At 42.0% G+C, this 27,326-nt stretch overlaps 1 protein-coding gene across 1 annotated transcript in view; it reads left to right on the top strand.

The window, feature by feature from the left end:
* syn2b (synapsin IIb) overlaps positions 1-27,326 on the top strand; it is a 405,945-nt gene that overhangs the window by 210,564 nt on the left and 168,055 nt on the right. Inside the window, exon 2 of the mRNA XM_063068158.1 lies at positions 13,845-13,902. Within this exon, the coding sequence (XP_062924228.1) occupies positions 13,845-13,902 (58 nt within the window). The remainder of the gene's footprint in view (positions 1-13,844; positions 13,903-27,326) is intronic.

Genomic DNA, 27,326 nt, shown 5'->3' with positions numbered 1-27,326 from the left:
AGATGCAAAAAAATTGAGTTCTTTTTTAGATTATGAAGACATGTAGTCCTCTTTTATTGTCATTTAGTAATGCATGCATTAAGAAATGATACAATATTTCCTCCGGTGTAACATCACAAAACACAGGACAGACCAAGACTAAAAAAAACTGACAAAACCACATAATTATAACATATAGTTACAAAAGTGCAACAATACCATAACTTGATGAAGAAGTCCATGAGCACAGTAAAGTTCAAAGTCTCTCAAATGTCCCACATCTCACGCAGACGGGAGAAGGAAGAAAAACTCTCCCTGCCATGCCGACCACAATCCGACTCTGAGTCATCTGAAAACTTTGAGCTCTGATCAGCTGTCCGACACCGAGTACTGAGCGCCATCTCTGTCCAAGCGATTCGACCTCCTTCTCGGTCGCCAAAACCAGGCAAGGCCGGGGATTTTGAGGCCTACCCTCCGAAAGATTCCCGACCACACAATAACAACAGCAGCGAACGAGCGTTTCAGAAATTTCTACAGATGTGCCTCTGTGCTTTCACGAGCATTCTCCATCAAATCAGAATTGTCCATGGCCCCTATTTAACAGATACAATATCATTTTTCACCGGAGGGCTGCGCACACACACAGGTGCGCCTCCATCTTCTCCTCCCGCCTCTGATCTCAGCTATTCATAAGGAAAGAATGATTTTCTTTCTGCACAAGGCAATTAGAGTTGGAGCCAATGAGGCTGAAGTAAAATGCAACTTGTAACAAAGTTAAACTTGCCTTCATCAATCACAGATAGTGTTTCCATAGAAAACCAAAGCATTTCTCTATGCATTATGCAGAACAATTAAAAAGGTCATCTGAGAAGGAAAGTGATGTGTATGGTTTATAGATAGTTGCAAACTTGCTTACTGCTTTGCACCACAAGTTGCTTACTTTGGTCCACAGTTGCTAATTGTGAGTCAGACATTCCCACTTACCAGGTGCTGTTAAACATTTGTTTTCGATTTCCACCAAAGTTTGGAAGAAACTGAAGTTTCCAAGGGTAGGATTTCCATCATAACCCATCACCTGTCAGTCTTGATAATGTGGAAGCTCTGATGTTACTGCTTTCTTACCACACGTAGACTGGAAAGATGCCCGAGTAGAATAGTTTCAGGACTAGAGGTCTATTAAGAGACAGTTGGGTAAGACTAGTTGCTCCAAAATGTCTAAGAAAATAATTTTCCTACAAAGTGTGGGAAGACTAGTAGGTCTGAGGTCAGAGGTCTGTTAGTCACTCTGGAGATTAGGTAGATGGTTGAAGCATTTCATTTCAAATTGTAGTTCTATGCTCCAATTAATCTCACAAATCTGTCAAAATTAAATTTGCCTTTAATACCAAAAACTGAATGTCATGAGTTGTTCAGCAGTAATGTCAGCATTTGACAAACCACAATGAACTCGGGGGCACTGCAGTTCTGAAATCAGATCCCACCTTTGTCACCTGGGATCATCTTTCAACCACAGTAAAACATCTGGCTGTCCATTAACCCTTCAGGAGAGACCCTTTCAATTTTCTCTCGTATTGTATTATGGCACAGAGTCGTAGAAAAGTACAGCACTGAAACTGGCCCTTTGGCCCATCCAGTCCGTGCTGAATCATTTAAACTGCTTACTCCCATTGACTTGCACCGGGACCATTGTCCTCCATGCCCCACCCATCCATGTACCTATCCAAACTTCTCTTGAACATTGAAATCACGCTCACGTGAACCACTTGCACTGGCAGCTCATTCCACACTCTCACGACCCTCTGAGTGAAGAAGTTTCCCCTCCTTTTCACCTTTCACCTTTAACCCATTACCTCTAGTTGAAGTCCCACCCAACCTGAGTGGAAAAAGCCTGCTTGCATTTACCCCTCATAATATTGTACACCTCTACGAATCTCCTCTCAATCTTCTGCATTAGAAGCAAACTATTTGGGCTATCATTTCTTTGCCAAGTCTCAGAGGAATTACCATCAATGTCATTTCCCCACTTATCTCCTTGCTATTTATTCTCTCTCACATGACTAAAAACTGCTTCCAATTCTTCTACCACCCAACTACATTTGGGTAATGGACAGGAGGTAATTAAGCTCCCGAGGGTGCCATGGCAGTGTAGCCATTATGCACAATGTGATTGCACCATGGGATGTTAGAGTTCAGAGTTCAATTCTAGCATTGGCCATTAAGCTAAAGGCTAAATAGGGGGTTGCTGGGTGGTAGAGCTCTTTGGGCCTGAAGTGCCTGTTCCATACTGCATCTCTAATAAATAAACAAACAAACATGTGGAAAGAAACCAGATAACTGACATGGCTACTTGCAAACCATAAAATGATAACACCGGACATCAAATGACTGCAGCTAGAGCTAACTCCATATATAATTCTAACTTGGCTCATAATAGTTGATTCTTCTTGTTTAATTCTGGGCATCACTTATCTTAATTTTTTTTTAATTGGAGAGGCTTTCATGTTTACAAACAACAGCTGTTGTAAAAATGTATTTCTTTTCCCAGCTGTCGTTTTGCACTTCATAAGCTTCAGGAAGTCCATGGAACTGAAGGTGCAAAATGCAAAAGAGAAGGAAACAAAGTCATTGAGAGGGAGGGAGGGAAAGGAGAAGGATTGGCTGGGCTTGGAGGAAAAACACTAGTGTTCACAAACAATGTGCAAGGTCATCTCCGTTTCTCTCACACACACACGCACACGCACGCACGCTCACACACGCAACCTTGGGTTCATGCCATTGAATTTTGCGACCACAGATCTTCACTTGAAGCTGACATGATATCTTCATGCAGTGATGTATTTATGCATCGATTTGGAGTCTGAAGAAGTTCTAGTTCAAACTCTTCCTTTGTACTGATTTTCCTAAAGCTGCGTAAAAGTCTTGGGCACATATATATACTAGTTCTGGGCTACCTAAGACTTTTGCATAGTACTGTATCCACTAAGTGTTTACCAATGTTTACTTAAGATTCATAGATATTGCTATTTCGAGGACAGTTAAAGAGAGGATGGAGACGGATGTCTTTCAACCATGTGTTTCAAATCAAATCAAAGTTAACCTATGCAGGAAATGATATAAAAAATAAATTACAGTACTATGCAAAAGTTGTCAGCACACTAGCTGTATATACAGTATGTGCCTAAGACTTTTTGCACAGTGCTGTAAAAGTTTAAAGGAAATGGTTTCATTAATGATAAATCAATAGGAAATTATAACAGTGTTTATAAATATATTGAGACATGGCATTTATATATTCAAAGGGATAATGGGCATCTACAAAGCACATTTAATCAATTTGCATATTGAATCTCTTATCTGTAGGTACAGACAGTGCCCCTGTGTGGGAAAACAATACCATACTGCCAAGTAGGTAGATCATGGATAAACACATTAAAAAAAATACAGAACAGAACACTCCTACTTAAAGAGTAACACGCACAAAATGCTGGAGGAACTCAGCAAATCAGGCAGCATCTATGGAAATGAATAAACAGTTGACGTTTTGGGCCGAGAACCTTCCTCAGAACTGGGAAGGAAGGGAGAAGAACTATCTAAACATGGATCTAATACCAAACTTTTCATGAGATCAGGAAAACCATCAGGCTGTTAAACCAGAGGGCATAACTTCACTCACCCCATCACTAAAGTGTTCCCACAACCCATGGAGCAATACACATCAAAGTTGCTGGTGAATGCAGCAGGCCATGCAGCATCTCTAGGAAGAGGCACAGTCGAAGTTTCAGGCAGAGACCCTTCGTCAGGACTAACTGAAGGAAGAGTTAGTAAGAGATTTGAAAGAGGTTGTCGTTTCCGCAACCACAACCCATGGACACACTATTAAGGACTCTTCATCGCATGCTCTCAATATTTATCGCTAAGACAACTGAACTGCTTCAAAGAGCGCTATATGAGGTCATTCTTACCCTTGGCCATTAGGCTCAATAATGAATCAACCTTTAGCCGGGGAAGTGATGACTCCTTCCTGTTAAACTGTTTGTGGTAACTTATTTTTTAATCTTTCTGCTTATGATATTAATATCCGTGCACTCGTAATGCTACTGTGATACTGTAATTTCCCTTGGGATCAATAAAGTATCTATCTTATTTATTGTTTTATTATTATTTTCTTTTATATTTGCACAGTTGTTTGCCTTTTGCACATTGGTTGTTTGCCTGGGTGTGGTCTTTCATTGATTCTATTGTGTTTCTATTCTATTCTATTGTGTGGCATTCATAGCAAGAGGATTTGAGTACAGGAGCAGGGAGGTACTACTGCAGTTGTACAAGGCCTTGGTGAGACCACACCTGGAATATTGTGTGCAGTTTTGGTCCCCTAATCTGAGGAAAGACATTCTTGCCATAGCAGGAGTACAAAGAAGGTTCACCAGATTGATTCCTGGGATGGCAGGGCTATCATATGATGAAAGACTGGATCGGCTAGGCTTACACTCTCTGGAATTTAGAAGATTGAGGGGGGATCTGATTGAAACGTATAAAATTCTAAAGGGATCAGACAGGCTAGATGCAGGAAGATTGTTCCCGATGTTGGGGAAGTCCAGAACGAGGGGTCACGGTTTGAGGATAAAGGCGAAGCCTTTTAGGACTGAGATTAGGAAAAACTTAGTCACACACAGATTGGTGAATCTGTGGAATTCTCTGCCACAGGAAACACTTGAGGCCAGTTCATTGGCTATATTTAAGAGGGAGTTAGATATGGTCCTTGTGGCTAAAGGGATCGGGGGTATGGAGAGAAGGCAGGTACAGGGTTCTGAGTTGGATGATCAGCCATGACCGTACTGAATGGCGGTGCAGGCTCGAAGGGCCGAATGGCCTACTCCTGCACCTATTTTCTATGTTTCTGTTTCTTGGATTTACTGAATTTTTGGCCACAGTAAAGTGAATCTCAGGGTTGAATATGGTGACATATACGTATCTTAATAAGAAATTTACTTTGAACTTTGAGGTTAACTTGAAACCTGGGTACCTCTTTGTCCCAACGCAACATGCCAGTTGCGCAGAAAGCTTGCAGCGAATAATCAAATGACGTAGAGTGGAAATAATAAAGAAATTAAAGAATTAAAAGAGATTCACCTAATTGTAGTTGGAGGTTTTGTCGTGCACTTGCAAAATGGACAGAATCCTCAGAATATCAAATCAAAACATCAGCGTCAAAGCTTGTGCCAGAATTCAAAGGCCGATGCTGCCATGGCATTTCTGAATCCATTAGTTATCTTCAAAATTGGTTGCCATGACGGGTGTTCCAGACACTGCTTCTAGGCTTGTTTCAAGTGCAATGCTGAAATAAATCTGTTGCAGGCCAGGTCTTGTGTGTGCTATATACATACATTCCAAAAGATGTTTATGCTTTGTTTTCATTTTATGCATGTTCTTCCTACTACCAGTGCAAATAGTATTCAGTCATAATCTGGTATATGTCCCATCAGTCATTTGAAACTTGTTCTTTTATGTTATTTGCAGCTTGTGCTAATTGTTTATTTCTCGATATTACGTTATTCTCTCTGTGGGCTATCACTGCCTTCAGTTCTGCAGCTGCCGTCACTGGAAGCCATATTCTCATTAATAGGTGCCTTTTCGATACAGAATGCTACCTGACGGACCTATTTCAGTTCTTTCAGCATTTAATGATTTGTGGGGCTGCACTCACTCTGTGTATCTGCAGCTGGAGAACATCTTTCATCTGTTACCCAGACCGTGTCACAAAACAATTTCTCTGTATTTACATAAAAATAAAGCTGTTGCAATTTCACAAAACCTGCAAAAACAGCATTATAATTCATGATGAACTGAACAGCATAGACTGGTACAATTTAGCATAGAGATTGATATCATTGTTCGTTATGTTTAGTTTTGCAGGTCAGCTACCAATACAAAGAGTACACAAACAACATTTACAGAATTGTGATGTATTATTGACTTTTAACTGCTGCCAAAACCCATTTATAGTGATCCCTGCATAAAACATGCATGAGGACAATTATTTTCTTGGAAAAGACAGTGTACTGTTTGATTGTTGAGGAAAACTGATGTGCGTTGTGCATAAACGCGGACATCATTGTTAATATAGGTTATTAAAAGGAGTCTGTAAAAAAATGGATTCATTGAAATGTAAATCCACTGTGAATCGTAACTTTGTAAAAATTTGTTTAATTTCAGAAATGCTCAAATCTGAGATGAAAAATTAAAGATTAAGAAGAGATTAAAGATTAGCTTTATTGTCACACATGCGTCAAACATGCAGTGAATCAGAATCAGGTTTAATATCATCGGCATCTGTTGTGAATTTTGTTGCCTTTGCGGCAGCAGTACTTGCTAATAGAGAAAAAACTGAATCACTGTAAGTGTATACACACACACATATATATGCGTGTGTATGTATATATAAGTATATGTATGTGTGTAAATATATATATATATATGTATATGTGTGTGTGTGTGGTATATATGTATGTGTGTGTGTGAGGTAGTGTTCATGTGTTCAATATCCATTCAGAAATCAGGTGGCGGAGGGAAAGAAGCTATACCTGAACTGTTGAGTGAATGCCTTCACACTTCTGTACCTCCTTCCTGATGGTAGCAATGAGAACAAGGTATGTCCTGGGTGTTGGGAGTCCTTTATAATGAATGCCACCTCACTAACACCAAGTGTGAGGATGTGCCAGAAGCAGCCCACAAGAGCTGCCATGCGTCTTATGCCAACGTAGCGTGCCTGCAACTTATTAGCCCATATGCCTTTAGAAGTGATCCAGAAGCTCACTCCTAAATCCCTTTGACATATAGCGCAGTATTATTTTATGATTTACTTTAGATACCATGAATCAACAACATCAGAATGTATAAACTTGCAGCTATAATCAGCTAAAGAAGGATCGGCTGAACAATGTATGAGAATCAATGAATCGGGGAGCTGTTAAAGCATTTTAAACCTCTTCATCCTTAGTAGCGCTCTCTGTATATGTAGAGTCATAGAGCGCATGTCCTGGGTGGTGGAGGTCCCTGATGATGGATGCTGCCTTCCTGTGACAACGCTTCATGTAGATGTGCTCAGTGGTGGGGAGGGCTTTACTCCTGATGGACTGGGCCGTATTCACCACCTTTTGTAGGATTCGGGAGGGCTAGATTATTCAGAGCCTTATATGTAATTAAGAATATTTTAAAATTGATCCTAAAGACAGCCAGTGTAGTAATGCCAAAACTGGTGAAATGTGCTCAGATGTCCTTTTTTTGGTTACAATTCTTACTGCTGCATCTTGAACAAGTTGCAGCCGATTTACATCTTCTGAGGCTGTCCTGAAAAGAGTGCATTACAGTAGTCTAATTGGCTAAAAACAAAAACGTGCATCAATTTTACTGCATCTTGAGGAGAAGAAGAAGAATATCTTTATTGTCATTGTTGTGGAGCAATGAAACACAGTTTAGCAGCTCAATGTTTTGCAGCATGACAAAGAATATATACATAAAATAAACTCCAAAACCTCAGGAGTGCAGTTCAAAATTAATAATATATGGATGGGGGGGGGGTAGGACTATTGGAGACCTGCCACTCCTGGAAGTGTGATGCATTTAGCTGCCGCCGTCTTAGGAGGGCGGGGCAGGAGAAGGGAAGGGGGTGTTATACACTTCACTGCTTGTGGGTAGAAGCTGTTAAGGAGTCTCTTTGTTTTCATCCTTAGTCCTCTGTATCTCTTCCCAGAAGGTAGAGGGGAAAACAGGTGATGTCCAGGATGAGTGGGATCCTTTGAAGTACAAGTAGCCTTCTTTTGAAGTCTGCCAGTATAAATGACTCTGAGGGAGGGTAATGTTGTGCCAATAACCCGCTCTGCTACCCTCACCACCCGCTGCGAGTCCTTCCTGTTCTGTTCTGTGCAGCTGGCAAACCACACTGCACAGCAATACGTCAGGAGGCTCTCAATAGTTGTCCGATAGAAGTTGATCAGCAGGTGATGAGGGAGGAGAGCATGCTTTAGCTTCCTTAGGAAGTAGAGCCTCTGTTGGGCCTTCCCCACCTGATAAGAGATATGGGCAGTCCAGGTGAGGTCAGCCGAGGTGTGGACACCGAGGAACTTGAAACTCTCTACTCTCTCCACCTCTTTCCCGTATATGTGCAGAGCAGAGTGCTCGACGCGCTTTGATTTCCTGAAGTCTACTATCAGCTCCTTGGTTTTTGTGATGTTCAAGTCCAGGTTATTATGACAACACCATTCTGTCAAATGCTGTACCTCCTCCCTATAGGCCGTCTCATCACAGTCTGATATGATACCTATTAGGGTGGTATCGTCAGCAAATTTAACAATGGTGTTGGTAGAGTGAATGGTAAAGCAGTCATGGGTGAAAAGAGAATAGAGGATGGGGCTGAGAACACACCCCTGTGGTGTACCAGTGTTCAGGATGAGAGTAGATGATGTGTGTTCTCCCATCCTGACACTTTGAGATGTTATAAGGAATCGAACTCTTGGAATCTTCTTTAAATGAAAGAACACATTCATAATAATATGGTTAAATATCATTTGAAATTTAGCTCAGAGCCAATAATAACACCTAAATTCTTTATTTCTGGCTTGACTTGGAAGGCCAAGATGATCAAGTTTTTTCCTAGGATTCACATTTTTTTTATTGCTACCAATAACCAAAATTCCTGTTTTTTTCTTAAATTTAGTTTAAGGAAATTCAAACTCATTCATTCTGTAATGCTAGTAAGACACCAGACCAGAGGGTTCAGAGCCTTGAGGTTATCTGGAGTAACAGATAAATATATTTTAATATATAAATAAATTAATACATACTTGGTGACACAGGACAAGATAGGACAATATCAGCATGTTTTCCTTATGGAAAATCCTGCCTGAAGAACCTGTTGGAATTCTTTGAGGAGATTTCAAATAGGATAGATAAAGGGGGATGTAGTGCATATTGTATATTTGGACTTTCAGAAGGCCTTTCACAAGGTGCCACAGATGAGGCTGCTTACCAAGTTAAGAGCCCATCGTATTACAGGAAAGTTACTGACATGGTTAGATCATTGGCTGATTGGAAGAAGGCAGTGAGTGGGAATAAAAGGATCCCTGTCTGGTTGGCTGCCAGTCTACTGGTGTACCGCAGGGGTTGGTGTTGGGACCACTTCTTTTTATGCTGTATATGAATAATTTTTTGCCAAGTTTGCAGATGATACAGAGATTGGTGGGGGGCAGGTAGTGTTGTGGAAACAGGTAGGTTGCAGAAGGACTTAGACAGATTTGGAGAATGAGCAAGAAAGTGGCAAATGAAATACAATGTCGGAAAATGCATGGTCATGCACTTTGGTAGTAGAAATAAATGTGCTAAATGGGGAGAAAACCCAAAGCATCTGAGACGCAAAGGGTCTTGTGAGTCCTTGTGCAAAACACCCTAAACTTGAAAGTTGAGTTGGTGGTGAGGAAGGCAAATGCAATGTTAGCATTCATATCAAGAGGTCTAGAATACAAGAGCAGGGATGTGATGCTGAGGCTTTATAAGGCACTGGTGAGGCTTCACCTTCAGTATTGTGTACAGTTTCAGGCTCCTCATCTTAGAAGAGATGTGCTGGCATTGGAGGGGGTCCAGAGGAGGTTCACAAGGATGATTCCAGGAATGAACGGGTTATCATACGAGGAACATTTTATGGCCCTGGGTCTGCACTCGCTGGGGTTTAGAAAGATGAGGCGGGGGTGGGGCAATCTCATTGAAGCCTTTTGAATGTTGAAAGGCCTAGACAGAGTAGATGTGGAAAGGGTGTTTCCCATGGTGGGAGTGTCTAGGACAAGAGGGCACAGCCTCAGGATAGAGGGGCGCCCTTTCAAAACAGAGATGCGGAGAAATTTCTTTAGCCAGAGGGTGGTGAATTTGCAGAACTTGTTGCCAAATGCAGCTGTGGATGTCAGGTCGTTGGGCGTATTTAAGGCAGAGATTAATAGGTTCTTCATTGGTCATGGCACCAAAGGTTACGGAGAGAAAGTCGGGAAATGCGGTTGAGGAGGAGGAGGAAAAAAAGTTCAGCCATGATTGAATGGTGAAGCAGACTCTATGGGCCAAATAGCCTAATTCTGCTCCTATGTCTTGTGGTCTTATGGTCTTATTTGAGTGTCATTTGCATAGCTGTGGTCATTTTGAAATAATCCGTCCTAATAGTTTTCATCGACTGCAGATCAAGGTCTCTCTCTTTGGATGCTTTGTTGTTGCTTGGTGGGTGGTGGGTGGTGGGTGGTGGGTGGTGGGTGGTGGGTGGTGGGTGGAGGGTGGTGGGTGATGGGTGGAGGGTGGTGGGTGGAGGGTGGTGGGTGGTGGGTGGAGGGTGGTGGGTGGTGGGTGGTGGGTGGAGGGTGGTGGGTGGTGGGTGGAGGGTGGAGGGTGGTGGGTGGAGGGTGGTGGGTGGTGGGTGGAGGGTGGTGGGTGGTGAGTGGTGGGTGGTGGGTGGTGGTTGGTGGGTGGTGGGTGGTGGGTGGTGGGTGGTGAGTGGTGGGTGATGGGTGGTGGGTGGCTTTTTGCTGAAATAGCAGAGTTGGGGGGAGGGGCTTTGATGCTTGCTGCTGCTTGCATAGGGAAAAGGGGAGAAAGTGTGTTCAGGTTCTAACGTTTTTCTGTCGCTCATTCTTTTGGGATTCTTCTGTTTTTCGTAGATATCTGTGAAGAGTAAGAATTTCAGGTTGTGTACTATATACATTCTCTGATAATAAACAGAACCATTTGAACCTAATGGGAGAAAGTAGAGTGAGAACAACAACGAGCCTTGCAGCACACCAAACACAATATCATGGATCTTTGACACACAATCACCACAGCTAATGAAGAATTTCCTCCCTGTTGTATAAGATCGCAACCAGCTTAAGGCAGTACCGGAAAGACCTATCCATTGGCTTAGGCGGTTCATGAGAATGCTGTGACCTATGGAATCAAATGCTGTGCTCAAATCTCAAAGTTCAAAAAGGTTCAAAGGTTTATTTATTATTAAAGTATCTATGCAGTATACAACTCTGAGATTCGTCTTCTCCAGATTGCCACAAAAACAAAGAAAACAACAAAAAACATCAGCACCCCCTGTCCAAAAAAACACCAAATCTCACAAATGGCAAAACTAAGAGAGCATGAACTGATATGTTAACTGTGTCGGCATTAAGCCGTAAATCATTACCTACCTCAAACAATGCAGTTTCTGTACTACAATTTGATCTAAAACTTGAATGATACTTGTCAGGAAGAGAATTTTTATTCAAGTAATCACTTACTTGTCGAAAAACTACTTTTTAAAAAGTTTTACTTGGAAAAGACAGGTTGGAAATTGGTCTAAGATTTTCCAAAACAGAGCAATTTGGAGTATTTTTTTTTAAGTAGGGGGTTTAACTACTGCAGTTTTTAAGGAATCCAGAAAATGCCAGAAACTTGTGAGCAATTAACTATGTCAAGTACACTGTCAATTAGTGCATCAGAGGCTTCTTTAAAAAAGCCTGTGGGAATAAGATCAAGGACAGAAGGGGATGGTTTTAGTTGAGTAATTATTTTTCAAAGTTTAGGTAAACTTATTTTAGTGAAAGAGTTTAGTTCACAGTGTTGATCTCGTTGAAGTCCAACAATGTTTATTCTTGAGTTCTGTTTTATATTACATCTTGTATTATTTATTTATTTTTCTATAAAAATGCGGCAAAGCTCTCACTTTTAGCCTCAACTACTTTCAGAAATCATTTCATCAATGGAGCTGGGTTTACCGGACAGTCAATAGTTGAAAATGATGCTCTTAGGTTACCTGCACCCTCACTAATAATTTTAGAAAAGTACGACTATCTCTCAAGATGAATTGTGGTGTGTTGTATTTAGTTATATGAGCCCTCAAGATTTCATAATGAACCGTCAGTTTAGTCTCTCTCCATTCAACATGCTGGTGAGCATCTTGTAAACCATCTCCAGTGCAGCTCATTCCTTCTCTAGTGCGGCAACCGGAATGACACACCCGTCCCATCAGCGCTTTGTTCTTCAACTGTTTAACTTATAATGGGCTGAAGAAGGGTCTTGATCTGAAACATCGTCTGTTTTTTCATTTCCATGGATGCTGCCTGACATGCTGAGTGCCTCCGGCATTTTGTATGTGTAACTTGTCGTACCCACTTTTAAGCATATCAAACAGGAGTTCCAGTTCTGTAGGCAACCGCTTGCAAAAGAAGGGCATGCATCTTATTGGAATCCACTGTACCATTTACAGATATCATAAATTTGCCCACATCTTTCTTCCCAGGTTCCCTTTAAACCACCAGGCAGTTTGCTGAATATTTCTGCTAATGTAAATGTTCTTTTCCTATCCTTTATCTTATTCTGTACATCTTTTTTTTTAATAATTATAATCCCATTTTCTTACTATGATCATGTCATCTCTCATCAGCATAACCACCTAATCTTTGCTTCATCCTCTTTCATTTTCTTTTCTGAGTTACAAGGTTCCATGATATTCAACTGCCCTCTTCCTTGTCTTCTCTTCTTAATTCACTGAAGTCACAAATCCTCTAATCACGAGCACGTTGGTAGTGGTTTATTTGGTGAAAGGAGATTACATGATCGACAAAGTTCAAAGTGAATATATTATCAAAGTGCGTATATGTCATCATATCCTACCTCAAGATTCATTTTCTTGCAGGCATTCACAGTAGAATAAAGAAATACAATAGAATCAATGAAAAGCTACACACACTGACAATCAATGTGCAAAGAAGACAAACTGTGCGAATATATAAATAGCAATAAAAATAATAATAAACAAATAATACTGAGAATAGGAGCTATGTGGTCCTTGAACATAATCCATAGATTGTGGGCTAAATTCAGCGCCGAGTGAAGTTATCCATGATGGTTCAAGAGCCTGATGGTTGCGGGGTAATAACTGTTCCTAAATCTGGTGATGTGGGACCTAAGGTTGCTGGATCTCCTTCCCAGTGGCAGCAGTGAGAAGAGAGCGTGGCCTGGATGGTGGGTGTACTTGAAGGATGCTGCTTCCTTGTGGCAGTTCTCCTTGTCGATCTGCTCAATGGTGGGGTGGATTTTTCAGGTGATGGTCTAGGCCATTTCCATTACTTTTTGTAGGCTTTTCTGTTCAAAGCCATTGGAGATTCCATACCAGGCCATGATGCAACCAGTCAGGATACATCTGAACAATCGGGTAAATTCACAGTGGCTGGACATTCTTGCTGTGGACTTTGTCCTTTATCATCATTATGTGCCGTCCCATATGACATCATCATTATGTGCCGTGCCATATGACGTGGGTGATCATGGTCTCCATGACCATGGTTGTTCTTAGCAAACTTTTCTACAGAAGTGGGCAATGTCTTCACAGAACAGGGGACCCCAGCCATTATCAATACTCTTCAGATATTGTCTGCCTGGTGTCGGTGATCACATAACCAGGACTTGTGATATGCACCAGCTGCTCATACAATTATCTTCGCTTCCTTGGCTTCGTGTGACCCTGATTGGGGGTCTAAGCGGGAGCTACAATTTGCCCAAGGGTGACCTGCAGGCTAGAGGAGGGAAGGAGCGCCATACATTTGCTTTGGTACATACATATCTCCAACCCGCCATCCAATAAGCTCTAATTATCTGTTCCTGATCATTGCAAATGATTGACTCATCACCCAGATCTTTACGTCAGCTTTATGATATTTTTACTGGATCCTTCCAGTCTACCATGCATTCTTACTTTTATCATGAACAAAGTCAAAAAATATGTTTTTAGAAGGTCACACTGATTTAAGCATTACCTATATTAAGTGCTTTCCAATTGGTAGATAACATAACTTTTCTTTTCTTCTTAGGGCAAAGCTGTTCCGTGGGAAAAAGGTTCATGGAGAATATGATATTAGAGTGGAACAGGTCAGTATTCTTCCTGTCTTCAAAGTTGTTCATTATCATGAAATGTAAGTGAAATGTGATTAAAGAATGGACATAATCATCTACCCACCGAGGGTAAATGCTAATCCTGCTTGGCTACTCAGTTAGCGGTTAATAGGAGATCATTTTGATAGTTAACCCAGGAGATTCAGCAGATGTTGGAAGTCACACAATAGGTCAGGCAGCATCTATGGAAATGAGTAAACAGTCGACGTTTTGGGCCGAGACCCTTCCTCAGGACCGGAAAGTGATAGGTGAAGCGTGGTGGGTGGGAAAGGTAGAGGGCTGGAGGAGAGGAAATCTGAAAGGAGAGTATGGGAGAAAGGGAAGAAGGAAGGACACCAGGGGGAGGTGATAGGAGGAGAAGCGGTAAGAGGCCAGAAAGGAGAATAGAAGAAATTTTGATAATTGCCTGGTTAAGTGATCACATTGATTAAATACACTAGCCTGTCTCACTATTCGATGCAGCAGTAAGGACTGGAGAGCTGTCATTGTGAAAAACAGTTTTTACTATCTTTACATTAATAACAACAAACAATAATTTTCTGGGGCTGACAGCAGGCACTGGAATAATTGGCATATGGCATCTGATATCATCAAATTTCAGAATGAAAATAAAGTGAGTCACTTCATTTGTGTAAAACAATAGTTCTCAATGACATACCAAATTAAATAATGATTCTGCCTAACGTGATACAGTTGTTCAACTGACAACTTTTACGAAAATAGCCTTTTTGCCTTTTATTAAAGTAGCCTTGGCTGTTGCTTGCATCTCCACTATGTTCTATAACATAATAATTTAAAAATTGCTGATTTATATTGCAAGGGTGTGGTACTGAGATAATAACCACCACTGGTGATATTAATGGCTAAGTAGATAAAGAGATGATATGATATCCTTGTGTTCTCCACTGTAACTGAGGCATCAACCCTTTTATTTGTCCAGTACTGTATTATTAATAATTTTAACACAAAGTCTCATATCCAGATAGGTAGATTTTCCTTATTTTTATTCCATTTAGACTAAACATGCATTCCAATATTTTGCAAGAATGTTTTAGGTTAATGTTTGGGTTTGTATGGTAATAGTGAATTTATTGATTCTGTCTAACTGACACTATCTTAATAACCTGATGACTGACCAGCAGAGGGCAGTGGTGAGCTACCCATTCTATCACACATTCTTTCAACGTTATGACTGCTTACATCAGTTCATAAATGTCTCCATAATTTATTTAATAATTGATATTTATTTAGAGTTACAGCAACCAACCGATTTAAACCTAGCCTAATCACAGGACAATTTCCAATTTCTAATGAGCCTACTAACTGGTATATCTTTGGACTGTGGGAGGAAACCAGAGCACCCGGAGAAGACCCGTGCACTCACGGGAAGGTCGTACAAACTCCTTACAGATGGTGGAGAAATTGAACTCCAGACACTGACACGCCAAGATGTAAGAGCATCACACTAACCACTACGTTACCGTGATGCCTCTGGAGTTCAGAGTTAGTTATTTACTAAGATACAGTGCAGAACAGGTCCTTCCGGCCCTTCGAGCTGCGCTGCCCAGCAATCCCCCGATTTAGCCCCAGCCTAATCTCAGGACAATCCACAATGACCAATTAACCTCCCAACTGGTACGTCTTTGGACTGTTGGAGGAAACCGGAGCACCCGGAGGAAACGCACACAGTCACGGGGAGAACGTACAAACTCCTTACAGGGAGTGGCGGGAATTGAACCCGGGTCACCCGTACTGTAAAGCGTTGTGCTAACCACTATATTACCATGCTGCCCTCAGATGAAAGAGTGTAATCATAAGAATAAAATAACATTTTGAGTGTATCAATTATTCCTAGGTTAATTGCAAATGTACAACTTCCACAGAAATTGCGTTTAATAGTTGGCTTCAGCTGTGAAATCACAATAAAATGTGATTTTATCCACTTTTATTTGAGAAAGTTATACCTGTTAGATTACAGAAAACACAGGCTTTACAGGTTAAAAGTCAAATGAATTATTAAATTCTTCCCATTGTTAACAATTCTGCTAAAGCTAAGCTTCTTTTGCAGTTTACAGAATTATGAAGGTCTTATTGATTTTTAAAAGATCATAGACTCCCTTGGCTGCAGTATCTTCCCATTCCCATGGGTTCCATCTGGTGGCGGTTAATAGTGTGTGCGCCCTCTCGAGGGTGAATCAAATCCACTACAGTCTAGAGATGGAAAGGCGTTTGTTTATATCTATTACATGGCACCCAAGAGAAATCAGCTGTTTTGGGTTGGGGGAGATCATAGAGGAGAGAATCTTGAGGTAAAAGGAAGTGAGGAATCAGAAAGTGTGACACTAGTTGCTATGTAGAAGAGTGAAGATCAGGGTCAGGAAAATGGCTGACCAAGGGGGTCAAGGCTGAATGGAATGCTGGGATGTGGTTGGAAGAGCACTTGTAGGCATGGGATATTTTGAAGATTGAGAATTTGGCACTATTGAAAAGTTTTTACCTGAAGGAGAAGCGTGTGTGTGTGTGTGTGTGTGTGTGTGTGTGTGTGTGTGGTATTCTGCTTGAAGGGAAGGTACCTGAGGTGGACTCACAGTACTGGAGCAGATCCTGATGAGACAGCACCCTTGTGAATAACACTTGCGAATAATCATCCCAGACATTGTGAAGCCTCTTCTATATGAGCAGCTATTTGATAGAGGTATGTTTTGGAGGATGAATTTCAGTCCCTGTATCCAGTTGGATGCTGGTGTACAAGTCCAGGCTCCTCCAGGTGTCACATGGAGAACCCAGAAGGTAATTAATGGACATAGATCATGCTTGTAAATTTGTTTGTTATCTGTCATGCATACGAGCCAAGCTGCTGACTTTCAGTGGAGGAGACTATAGATGTCTTTAGTTATGACAAGGAAAATCACAAGTGTAGAACATCCTTGTGAATTTAGTTGCTCCCCCCCCTTCACCATTCCCTATTCCTGTTCTCCTCTCACACCTTCTCTTTATAACTACTCATCACCTCCCTCTGGTCCTCCTCCCCCTTCCCTTTCTTTCATGCTCTCCTGTCCTTTCCTATCAGACTTCCCCCATCTTCAGCCCTTTATTTCTTTCACCAATCAACTTCCCAGCTCTTTATTTCACGCCCTTTCCCTCTCCCAGTTTCACCTATCACCTAACACCATGTACTTCTTCCTCCCCTCCCCCCACCTTCTTACTCTGACCCCTTTCCTCCTTCCTTTCCAGTTCTGATGAAGGGTCTCGGCCCGAAACGTCGACTGTTTACCCTTTCCCATCGATGCCGCCTTGCCTGCCGAATTCCTCTAGCATCTTGTGTATGTTGCTTGTATTTCCAGCATGCAGATTTTCTTGTGCTTGCACCCTTGTGAATTTGCTTGATCCTTGTATTTCAATTACCTTGGTGCTCAAACCAAGCTGCTGACTTTCAGTGGGGAAGACTGCAGATGTCTTTAGTTATGATAGCAAGCTCAGATTCAAACTATTTGTGACCCTTGGCCAATGCACAACACAAAAGACAACAGAAAATGTTGTGGCCCATGTCTGCATGCAGCAGGATCTGGAAAACATTAGGCATGGGCTGATAAATAGCAAGTGTCATCTCCACCATACAAGTGTTGGCAATAACCATCATCAACCATATCGCCTCGATATTCAATAGCATCACCAACACTGAATACTTCAACATCAATGTTCTGGAACCTGTAAGTCATTTGGTCCAGCCTCAAAAATACTGTGGCTACAAATGGATGGGGATCTTGGGGTCATTAACCTAACTACAAAATCCCCACAGCTATGTCATTATGTACAAAAGGAAGAAAGACAAGGAGGGAAAGACAGATGATTACAGGAATGAAAAGGTTATCATATGAGGAAAGTTTGATGGCTCTGGATCTGTACTCACTGGAACTTAGAAGGATTGGGGAAGGGGGGATTTTATTGAAACCTTTCGAATGTTGAAGGGCCTAGATGGAGTAGACGTGGAAGGGATGACAAGAGGCCACAGCCTCAGGATAGAGGGGCGTTCATTTAAAACAGATGTGGAGAAATTACTTTATCCGGAGGGTGGTGAACTTGTGGAATTTGTTACCACAGGCAGCTGTGGAGGCCAGGCCGTTGGGTGTATTTAAGGCAGAGATTGATTGGTTCTTGATTGGACATGGCATCAAAGGTTATGGGGAGAAGGCTGAGGAGGGGAGAAAAGGATCAGCCAGGATTGAATGGTGGAGCAGACTCAATGGGCCAAATAGCCTAATTCTGCTCCTATTTTCCTAAAGTGATGGAGAAAGGAAATGAAAAATGGGAAGGCACATCCATAGGGAATCTTCTGGCAGCAGATTATTGGAGTCTGAAATGTCTAATATCCCAGGAGTCATTTTTCATTCTGATGTCCAAACTCACAATGACAGCAGTTGAATTTCATAGTGGAGAGCCTGCTTGGCATGTTATATATTTGAGCTTGCATTGCTGAGGTGGAAGTTGGGATGCTACAGTGGAATTAGATCCACAGATAGGATGCTGCAGATAATCATCCACTGCATGACTCACTAGATGTTAAGATAATTACTCATTCCGTGCTGGAGGAACGTTGGCCAAGAGTTGCAGAGAAAGCATGGAGCTGAAATCCTGGACGATGAGATGCAAAGACCTTTTCCAAGTTGATTATTGCCCCTTTTCAAGAGTAAAAAAGGAAAACATCAGCAAACCCTCCCATGTCACCATTATCAGCTGTGGTACAGCACACTTTTCTCAGTGAGTTACTTCCCCCAATAGTTACAAAGCATCTCCCACTTAGAAACACAGAAACGTAGAAAACCTACAGCACAATACAGGTCCTTTGGCCCACAAAGCTGTGCCGAACACGTCCTTACTTTAGAAATTACCTGGAGTTACCCATAGCCCTCTATTTTTCTAAGTTCCATGTACCTATCCAGGAATCCCTTAAAAGACCCTATCGTGAAAATAAATGATGTTAAAAGTTCAAGCAAATCCGCTAATAGAAAGGTGAGTGGTGGTAAAAATCTTCTGAGGTGTATATATTTCAATGCTAGGAGTACTGTAGGGAAGGCGGATGAGTTAAGGGCGTGGATTGACATGTGGAATTATGACGTTATAGCAATTAGTGAAACTTGGCTACAGGAGGGGCAGGACTGGCAGCTTAATATTCCAGGGTTCTGATGTTTCAGATGTGATCGAGGCAGATGAATGAAAAGTGAGGGAGTAGCATTGCTTGTTAGGGAAAATATTACAGCAGTGCTCAGGCAGGACAGATTAGAGGGCTTGTCTACTGAGTCCTTATGGGTGGAGCTGAGAAACAGGAAAGGTATGGCCACATTAGTGGGATTGTATTACAGACCACCCAATAGTCAACGAGAATTGGAAGAGCAAATCTGCAGAGAGATAGCAGGCAACTGCAGGAAACATAAAGTTGTGGTGGTAGGGGATTTTAATTTTCCATATATTGATTGGGTCTCCCATACTGTTAGGGGTCTAGATGGTTTAGAGTTTGTAAAATGTGTTCAGGAAAGTTTTCTAAATCAATATATAGAGGGATCAACTAGAGGGGATGCAATATTGGATCTCCTGTTAGGAAACGAGTTAGGACAAGTGACAGAAGTCTGTGTAGGGGAGCACTTTGTTTCCAGTGATCATAACACCATTAGTTTCAACTTGATCATGGACAAGGATAGATCTGGTCCTAGGGTTGAAGTTCTTAACTGGAAGAAGGCTAAATTTGAAGAAATGGGTAAGGATCTAAAAAGCATGGATTGGGACAGGTTGTTCTCTGGCAAGGATGTGATCGGTAGGTGGGAAGCCTTCAAAGGAGAAATTTTGAGAGCACAGAATTTGTATGTTCCTGTCAGGATTAAAGGCAAAGTGAATAGGAATAAGGAACCTTGGTTCTCAAGGGATATTGCAACTCTGATAAAGAAGAAGAGGGAGTTGTATGACATGTATAGGAAGCAGGGAGTAAATAAGGTGCTTGAGGAGTATAAAAAGTGCAAGAAAATACTTAAGAAAGAAATCAGGAGGGCTAAAAGAAGACATGAGGTTGCCTTGGCAGTCAAAGTGAAGGATAATCCAAAGAGCTTTTACAGGTATATTAAGAGCAAAAGGATTGTACGGGATAAAATTGGTCCTCTTGAAGATCAGAGTGGTCGGCTATGTGCGGAACCAAAGAAAATGGGGGAGATCTTAAATACGTTTTTTGTGTCTGTATTTACTAAGGAAACTGGCATGAAGTCTATGGAATTAAGGGAAACAAGTAGTGAGATCATGGAAACTGTACAGATCGGAAAGGAGGAGGTCCTTGCTGTCTTGAGGAAAATTAAAGTGGATAAATCCCTGGGACCTGACAGGGTGTTCCCTTGGACCTTGAAGGAGACTAGTGTTGAAATTGCAGGGGCCCTGGCAGAAATATTTAAAATGTCGCTGTCTACAGGTGAGGTGCCGGAGGATTGGAGAGTGGCTCATGTTGTTCCATTGTTTAAAAAAGGGTCGAAAAGTAATCCGGGAAATTATAGGCCAGTAAGTTTAATGTTGGTAGTAGGTAAGTTATTGGAGGGAGTACTAAGAGACAGAATCTACAAGCATTTGGATAGACAGGGACTTATTAGGGAGAGTCAACATGGCTTTGTGTGTGGTAGGTCATGTTTGACCAATCTATTGGAGTTTTTCGAGGAGGTTACCAGGAAAGTGGATGAAGGGAAGGCAGTGGATATTGTCTACATGGACTTCAGTAAGGCCTTTGACAAGGTCCCACATGGGAGGTTAGTTAGGAAAATTCAGTTGCTAGGTATACATGGAGAGGTGGTAAATTGGATTAGACATTGGCTCAATGGAAGAAGCCAAAGAGTGGTAGTAGAGAATTGCTTCTCTGAGTGGAGGCCTGTGACTAGTGGTGTGCCACAGGGATCAGTGCTGGGTCCATTGTTATTTGTCATCTATATCAATGATCTGGATGATAATGTGGTAAATTGGATCAGCAAATTTGCTGATGATACAAAGATTGGAGGTGTAGTAGACAGTGAGGAAGGTTTTCAGAGCCTGCAGAGGGACTTGGACCAGCTGGAGAAATGGGCTGAAAAATGGCAGATGGAGTTTAATACAGACAAGTGTGAGGTATTGCATGTTGGAAGGACAAACCAAGGTAGAACATACAGGGTTAAAAATTCCCTAAAAGTGGCGTCACAGGTAGATAGGGTCGTAAAGAGAGCTTTTGGTACATTGGCCTTTATTAATCAAAGTATTGAGTGTAAGAGCTGGAATGTTATGATGAAGTTGTATAAGGCATCGGTGAGGCCGAATCTGGAGTATTGTGTTCAGTTTTGGTCACCAAATTACAGGAAGGATATAAATAAGGTTGAAAGAGTGCAGAGAAGGTTTACAAGGATGTTGCCGGGACTTGAGAAACTCAGTTACAGAGAAAGGTTGAATAGGTTGGGACTTTATTCCCTGGAGCGTAGAAGAATGAGGGGAGATTTGATAGAGGTATATAAAATTATGATGGGTATAGATAGAGTGAATGCAAGCAGGCTTTTTCCACTGAGGCAAGGGGAGAAAAAAAAACCAGAGGACATGGGTTAAGGGTGAGGGGGGAAAAGTTTAAAGGGAACATTAGGGGTGGGCTTCTTCACACAGAGAGTGGTGGGAGTATGGAATGAGCTGCCAGACGAGGTGGTAAATGTGGGTTCTTTTTTAACATTTAAAAACAAATTGGACAGATACATGGATGGGAGGTGTATGGAGGGATATGGTCCGTGTGCAGGTCAGTGGGACTAGGCAGAAAATGGTTCGGTACAGCCAAGAAGGGCCAAAAGGCCTGTTTTCTGTGCTGTAGTTTCTATGGCTTCTATGGTATCCACCTCCACTGCCGTCACCTGCAGCCCATTCCACGCACTCACTATTCTCCGCGCAAAAAACTTACCCCTGACATCTCCTCTGTACCTGCTTCCAAGCACCTTAAAGCTGTGCCCTCTCATTCTAGCCATTTCAGCCCTGGGAAAAAGCCTCTGACTATCCACATGATCAATGCCTCTCATCATCTTGTACACCTCTATCAGGTCACCTCTATCCTCCGTCACTCCTAGGAGAAAAGGCCGAGTTCACTCAACCTATTCTCATAAGGCATACTCCCCGATCCAGGCAACATCCTTGTAAATCTTCTCTGCACCCTTTCTATGGTTTCCACATCTTGTAGTGAGGCAACCAGAACTGAGCACAGTACTCCAAGGGGGTCTAACCAGGGTCCTATATAGCTGCAACATTACCTCTCGGCTCCTAAACTCAATCCCACAATTGATGAAGGCCAATGCACCGTATGCCTTCTTAACCACGGAGTCAAACTGCGCAGCTGCTTTGAGTGTCCTATGGACTCAGACCCCAAGATCCCTCTGATCCTCCACACTGCCAAGAGTCTTACCATTAATACTATATCCTGCCATCATATTTGACCTACCAAAATGAACCACCTCACACTTACCTGGGTTCGCCAATTCTCAGCTCAGTTTTGCATCCTATCAATGACCCACTGTAACCTCTGACAGCCCTCCACACTATCCACAACACCCCCAACCTTTGTGTCATCTGCAAATTTACTAACCCCAACCCTCCACTTCCTCATCCAAGTCATTTATAAAAATCACGAAGAGTAGGGGTCCCAGAACAGATCCCTGAGGCACACCACCGGTGACCGTCCCCCATGCAGAATATGACCCATCTACAACCACTCTTTGCCTTCTGTGGGCAAGCCAGTTTTGGATCCACAAAGCAGGCTCTGTACTAGCCTACAAAGTATCCAGGACATCTTTAGGAAGCAGTGTCTTAGAAAGGCAGCGTCCATTATTAAAGACCTCCAGCACCAAGGACATGCACTTTTTTCACTGGTACCATCAGCTAGGAGATACAGAAGCCTGAAGGCACACACTCAGCGATTCAGGAACAGCTTCTTCCTCTCTCTGCCATCCAATTCCTAAATGGACTTTGAAGCTTTGGACACTACCTCACTTTTTTTAATATACAGTATTTCTGTTTTTGTGCATTTTTTAATAATCTATTCAATTAATGTAATTGATTTACTTGTTTATTATGTTTTATTTTATTTATTATTATTTTTTTCTGTCTCTCTGCTATGTTATGTATTGCATTGAACTGCTGCTGCTAAGTTAACAAATTTCACATCACATGCCAGTGATAATAAACCTGATTCTGATTCTGATTCAAGGTCCCCTTGGATCCCATGCCTCCTTACTTTCTCAATAAGCCTTGCATGGGGCAACTGATCAAATATCTTGCTGAAATCCATATACACTACATCTACTGCTCTATTTTCATCAATGTGTTTAGTCACATTCTCACAAAATTCAATCAAGCTTGTAAGGCACGACCTGCCTTTGACAAAGCCATGCTGACTATTCCTAATCATATTATGCCTCTCCAAATGTTCATATGTCCTGCCTCTCAGGATCTTCTCCATCAACTTACCTATCACATATGCAACTTTGCTTAAAGAAGAATGGGTTAGCATTATGCAGACTAGGCAGGAGTTGTATAGATGTACAACACCAGTGTGTGGTTAGTATTGGCTGGACACTAAATATAATCACAAACAAGGCAAAATCTGCAGATGCTGGAAGTCCGAGCAACACACACAAAATGCTGGACGAACTCAGTAGGCCAGGCAGCATCTATGGAACAGAGTACAGTGAACATTTCAGGCCTCAAACCTTCAGCAGTACCGGAGAAAAAATGCGGAAGAGTAGGTTTGAAAGGTGGGGGGAGGGGAGAGAAACACGCCAGGCGATAGGTGAAACATGGTGGTGGAGGGATGAAGCAAAGAGCTAGGAAGTTGATTGGTGAAAGAGACAGAAGGCCATGGAAGAAGGTGGGGAGGAGGGGAAGGAACACCAGAGGGAGGCGATGGGTGTGAAAGGAGATTACATGAGAGAGAGAGACAAGGGGATGGGAAATGGTGAAGTGGGGGGGGGGGCTGTTGGAGATTACTGGAAGTTTGAGAAATCGACGTTCATGCCATCTGGTTGGAGGCTACCCAAATGGAATGTAAGGTGCTGTTCCTCCATCCTAAGTGTGGCCTTACCCCGACAGTAGATCATCCTGGGTCACTGTTTGAATCTAACACTGCAAAGGTGATGTGTGATTACATTGTATAGAACAGGGGTTCCCAGCACTTTTTATGCCATGGATCCCTAACATTTAATTGAAAGGTCTATGGACCCCAAGATGGGAACCTCCGGTCTAGAATGACTGGGTTAATTATATATTCCAAACATACAGCTATAGTTGTGGCTTTTTAAAGGGGATGACTACACTCACTCGCCCATCCATTAGGAAGTTGTCACAGCCAATTATCCCACTTTGTGTTTTCTAGGAGGTAGTTGAATACTGCCTGAGGAGAGTTTGCTAGACTTGATATTTTGATTTTTATTTCACACAAACTTTGTTCCCTGTAATGACTCTAGTTGCTTCCTTGCTGGTTTATATCCTCATTGTGCACAGCGTGAATCTGCTTTATGCAAATGCCAACACAATATTTGCCTTTGCATGGTGGGAGAGGTGTCTAACTGGTGGTAAAACCAACTGTTAAAAAGATGAATATTCACTCATTAGTCAAAATTTTCTTAAATCATTAAAGGAAATAGCAGCCACCACACAAGTAAGTGTTGAATTATTTCAAAAATTTGACTTTTTACATTGGGCGAATTTCAGTAGAGTGATTGATAAATACAGATTACTAATATTGGTTAATCTCACTTAGTTTCTGGTGATATATACAGTATATGGTTCATTGAACATAACACCTTTCTTGAACCTCACCCCATCATCTCCTCAGGATCAACTGGGCATTTACCCCATCATCTATTATCATTTTCTTAGGCAGTCCTTCGGAAGAGGAATGATCTGGTTTTGTGGGTTCTCAGGAAACTGAAGAAGTTAGTTTGGGAACCACAGATAGTCTATCAGTTGACTAATAGGACAGGAAAGTAGATAGTTTACGAAGTCTATGCTCCTCTCATTACTTGCCCTGAGTTTCTTCACGTTCCCAATGCATGAACTCAAGCTTTTCAGAACTATTCCAAAAACCACCTCCTCTACTTTGAACAGGTATGAGGTGGGGGGGGGGGGGGATTGGATTTCCTTTCAAGAAGGCATGGACCACAATATTGAATCTATAAATATTAAGGATTAGCTTTATTTGTCACTGTAATGCCCTGCTTCACATTTTTACTGTTATGCTGTAGGTATTTCATTCAGCAGTTCTGTATGAGCAGTCTGTTCTGCTTTCAGCCTCTTGGGTTACTGTTGAAGATAAGGAATGAAGAATCTGTGTCATCCAATCAGGATGGTGGAACTGGGGGGAGGTTTTTGTGAGGGACACCAAGGCTGGTCTTGGGCTGGTCTTTGTTTGGTGGGAGATGAAGAGAGAAGACACTGGAGAGAAGGGGTCATGGGATTCAACCCGGTAGGGGACTATGATTCAACAGAGCCAAGTGCCGAGATTGACACAGTATCGGCAAACATCGGTGAAGTGTTGAGCTCCAACTTGTGCACATTTGACTGTTTAATTAAAACAGGCCCTTTTTTTGTTTTTCTTTACTAACCCTTTAGTTAAGTTAAGATTTATAAATATAATTCTTTTAATCATATGCAGTGTGCTGTCTGTTATTTCGTGGCACTAATTCGCAACAGGGTAGCAAATTACACAGCATCCACACACACCGGGATTTGGGGTGGGAGAGCCGTCTCAATCTTACGGGTTTGGCGGGACCAGAGTGTGTTTTCCCTAGACTTACACAGCCGAGGAAACCAGTGGGATTTCATCACAAGCAGCAATACATCAAGCTTATGTGCAACCTTAGCACTGAGGTTGTTGGCCCAGGAGAGGACCGTGTCATTAGTTTGCAAGCATCCTTTCCCTCAGCTAGCCAAAGGACTGGAGGCACATTGAAATTGGTGTTGAATTTAGTCATCAGTGTCTGCCTTGGCTTAACAGGAGCAGTGTCCGATAGATGGGAAGCAGACTAATTTTCCAGAGACTTGCAATTTACTTTTAATGTCAGAGAGTAGTAATCTGCTGGGATGGCAGGTTGGCACTTTTTCCTTTGGTCTTGTTAAGCACCTTTTTGCTACATCTTATAACAAACAAAAACGAACTCAGGATAGATCAGGCATAAACGCATTTATTTTACTTACTAGTCTGCACCACAAAAAAGCCAGTGATAGCTTCAAAAAAATGGATAGCATAGTCACTCCTTTATACACAAGTGTTAGCTACTGTGCCAGTTCAAGTACAGGGTACATTCTGTTCATCTGCTTAAACAATAACAGAATCCACTTGTCTTTCTGGAGTTTGTCATATACCCAGGGTCCATTGGCATAATTTTGCAGGAACACTATTAGCAAAGCACTCTGGCATAATACAGGTTCCATTTCGTTACTACAAGTAAAGTACAATTAATGAACCAGTCAACAATGGCCTGGAGCTTAGCCTCAGACTGGGGACTACTGCAGCTCGATGGCAGTGGTTGTGGTGAGCTTATTTCAGGAGATTACTCATTGAAAGGTTCCCCGTTACCACAGTCAGACCTGCCTCCTGTCTTGAAGGTGCTCACAACTGTGGCATCTCTAAGGTCCCTCTAATCCCACTTCTTCTTCCCAGATAAGGACAATGAGAGTATTGATTTGTAGCTGAAGATCTTCCCCCAAATGGGTACAACTTATTTCCTGTACTTTTGCTCAAGCCTTGTAATCAACAGTTTGAATTGATGGAAGCCTACTTGACTCAGAATGACCCTTTGGTATAAAACACTAAGATTTATGGAAAAAAAACATATTAAAAGGGAATAGTGATCTGACACTTTCTCTATAAATTGAGGAATAGAAGAAGGAGAGGACCATTTGGCTCCTTGCTGATGCATGGCTATTTCATTACGATCATAACCTCAGTCAATTTCCTATAACAACTCTCCTTCCATTGATACCCCATCCAACAAAAAGTTATCGATAGTCGCCTTACAAGTGCTGAGCAGATGAACCTCTGCATTTTTCAGGGGTACAGAATTCTAAAGCTTTGCTATCCTCTGAGTGAAGAAATTTCTTCTCATCTCAGTCCTAAATAGCTGACCCTTCCAATTACAAGTTGCTGGTGAACGCAGCAGGCCAGGCAGCATCTCCTGGAAGAGGTACAGTTGACATTTTGGGCCGAGACCCTTCACCAGGACTAACTGAAAGAAGAGCTAGTAAGAGATTTGAAAGTGGGAGTGGGAGGGGGAGGGGGAGAACCAAAATGATAGGAGAAGACAGGAGGGGGAGGGATGGAGCCAAGAGCTCGACAGGTGATTGGCAAAAGGGATATGAGAGGATCATGGGACAGGAGG

Source organism: Mobula hypostoma, chromosome 15, assembly GCF_963921235.1.
Source record: "Mobula hypostoma chromosome 15, sMobHyp1.1, whole genome shotgun sequence".
NCBI classification, from domain to species: Eukaryota; Metazoa; Chordata; class Chondrichthyes; order Myliobatiformes; family Myliobatidae; genus Mobula; species Mobula hypostoma.
This window is presented reverse-complemented; position numbering and strand designations above follow the sequence as displayed.